Source organism: Pteropus alecto, unplaced genomic scaffold (genome assembly GCF_000325575.1).
Source record: "Pteropus alecto unplaced genomic scaffold, ASM32557v1 scaffold45, whole genome shotgun sequence".
Lineage (NCBI taxonomy): Eukaryota > Metazoa > Chordata > Mammalia > Chiroptera > Pteropodidae > Pteropus > Pteropus alecto.
The window spans coordinates 40538224-40540181 of NW_006442491.1; the positions used below are offsets into that span (position 1 = coordinate 40538224).

General features: G+C 64.6%; 1 protein-coding gene across 1 annotated transcript in view; it reads right to left on the reverse strand.

Moving 5' to 3' along the window:
• Positions 1 to 1958, reverse strand: part of STMN3 (stathmin 3) — an 11181-nt gene that overhangs the window by 2447 nt on the left and 6776 nt on the right. Inside the window, exons 2-3 of the mRNA XM_006922130.3 lie at positions 1591 to 1686; positions 1176 to 1351 (exon numbers count right to left, since the gene is read on the reverse strand). Of these exons, the coding sequence (XP_006922192.1) occupies positions 1176 to 1351; positions 1591 to 1686 (272 nt within the window). The remainder of the gene's footprint in view (positions 1 to 1175; positions 1352 to 1590; positions 1687 to 1958) is intronic.

Below are 1958 nucleotides of genomic sequence, written 5' to 3' on the forward strand. Positions count from 1 at the left end.
CCCCAGCCCCACCCCCGCGTCCCCAGCCCGGCACCCCGCCACTCCGCGCTGCAGTTCTTGCGCCGCCCAGTGCCCGTCACCCTGCTCTCCTGCCCTCTGGACACATGACCTCGAGGAGCTCGGGCCTACACTGTCGTGCGTCCGCGACGGTGATCTCGTCCAGGTTTGCGTGCACTTCCTTGGGCGTGAGCTTTGGAAGCTCTGCGTACCGCGAGACCCCTCAGCCCCGCACCCTGTCGTCCGTCATCAGCCCCCCAGCAGCCTGCTACCCGCTAGGCAAGAAAGCCCTTGTCTTCGGCTACCTGCTGTTCCCAGCCTGCGGCGCTGAGCACAATGCAGGTGCTTAGGACATGCCAAATACTGAGCTTTCTAAGGTGTTGGGGGACGTGGATGAGTCTCCAGGGCTGCTGGGGAAGGGACAAGTTGGAGCAGGAAGCCTTGGTCTTCTGGCGTCACACTATCGGCCTTGCAGAGGGCGGGGCTGCCTGGTGGTCCCTGGAGGAGAGCCCAGGGCTCCCAGGGGTAATTAGCGCCCCTGGCCCCCCTCAGAAGGCTGCTGGGCCCCTCCCCTGTGCGGGTCACTGCTAGCTAACTCTGCGAAGCCTGGGTCCTCAGGTCTCCCTGCGGCCTGCTCCAGCGGGGTGGAGCCACTGCCCCAGGCCTGTGGGCTCCGGCACCGGGACAGCACGCCTGAGCACACTTCTTTTTCTGTGTTTCAGTCTCAGAGGGGCTGGCGGGAGGGGAAGGGGCAGGGAGGGGTCCTGGGGCCCTCCCCACTTTTCCTGGGGTGTTTGTTCTCGGAGCTCCTAGCAGGTCTGCGTTTGCAGCCCTCAGCACGTGGAGGCCCTTCCTTCTCACTTTCTCGGCCAGGGGAAAGATGCCAGCCCAGCCTCTGACCCAAGGCCACCACCTGACCCCTCCTGGCCATGGCCAAGGGCACCCCCCCACACCTGTGTCTGGTTCCTGGCTCCCTCCAGCTGGCTACCATTAAGGATGCTTCCTCCTCCCTATCCCATCTGCTCCCTCGGGAGGAGGTCCAGGGAACCATGAGGCCTTCTTCACCCCAGGCCGGCAGCCAAGCAGGGGTCTGGAGCACCCCGCCCCTTGGGGACCAGGCCCATGGCCAGCAGGGCCTCCTGGCTGCCTTCGTGATGACAGATGGTGGGGGCCCTTACCTTCCTCCGCTCTTCAGCTGCCTCCAGCCGCTTCTGCAGCTCCTCCAGGGAGGCGTCCTTCCTTTTAGGGGGGGACGAGAGCACGGGGCTCTCCGGCGACAGGTCGGAAGGGGACTTCAGGATCACCTCAAAGCTCTGGCCAGAGGCCCTCTTGTCCAACTGCTTCACCTCCATGTCTGCAGGGCCAGATGAGATGGGGGCTTCAGGAGGGCCAGCCGTGGAGGGGGCGGCCGGGGGGCTGTTCCTATCACATATCACAACCAAGGGCTGATCGAGGGGCTGTGGCTGCTCAAGGAAGACCCCGGGCCTGAGCCCCAGACCGGCCCCTTCCCCCAAAGGGGTCTCTCCAGAGCCCAGCCAAGCCAAGGGGTTGGAAGGGCCACTGGAGGGGAGCAAGGCACTGGCGCGCACTCACCCCCGTACTGGTAGATGGTGTTGGGGTGCGGCTGTGAGTAGAAGCAGGAGCAGATGAGTGACAGCACGGACAGCTCCTTCATCTTCTCCTTGTAGGCTGTGGGCAGAGGCAGCGTGAGCAGCCCGCGCGCCTCCGCCGTCTCCCTCCCCGTCACTCCATGTCTCTCTACAGCCCACATCCCTCCATCTCTTCCCTCCTTCCCCTCCCTCCCAGAGGCCGACTGCGCCTTTCCCTGGGCACTCCTCCCTGTGGGCCAGCTGCACCAGTCTCTCTGCTCCTGTCCCGTACTCCCTGTCCGTCTGCTTCTCTCCCCTCCTTTTTCTTGGGATTCGTCTGTCTCTTCTACATGGCCCCTTCGGTCTTTTATT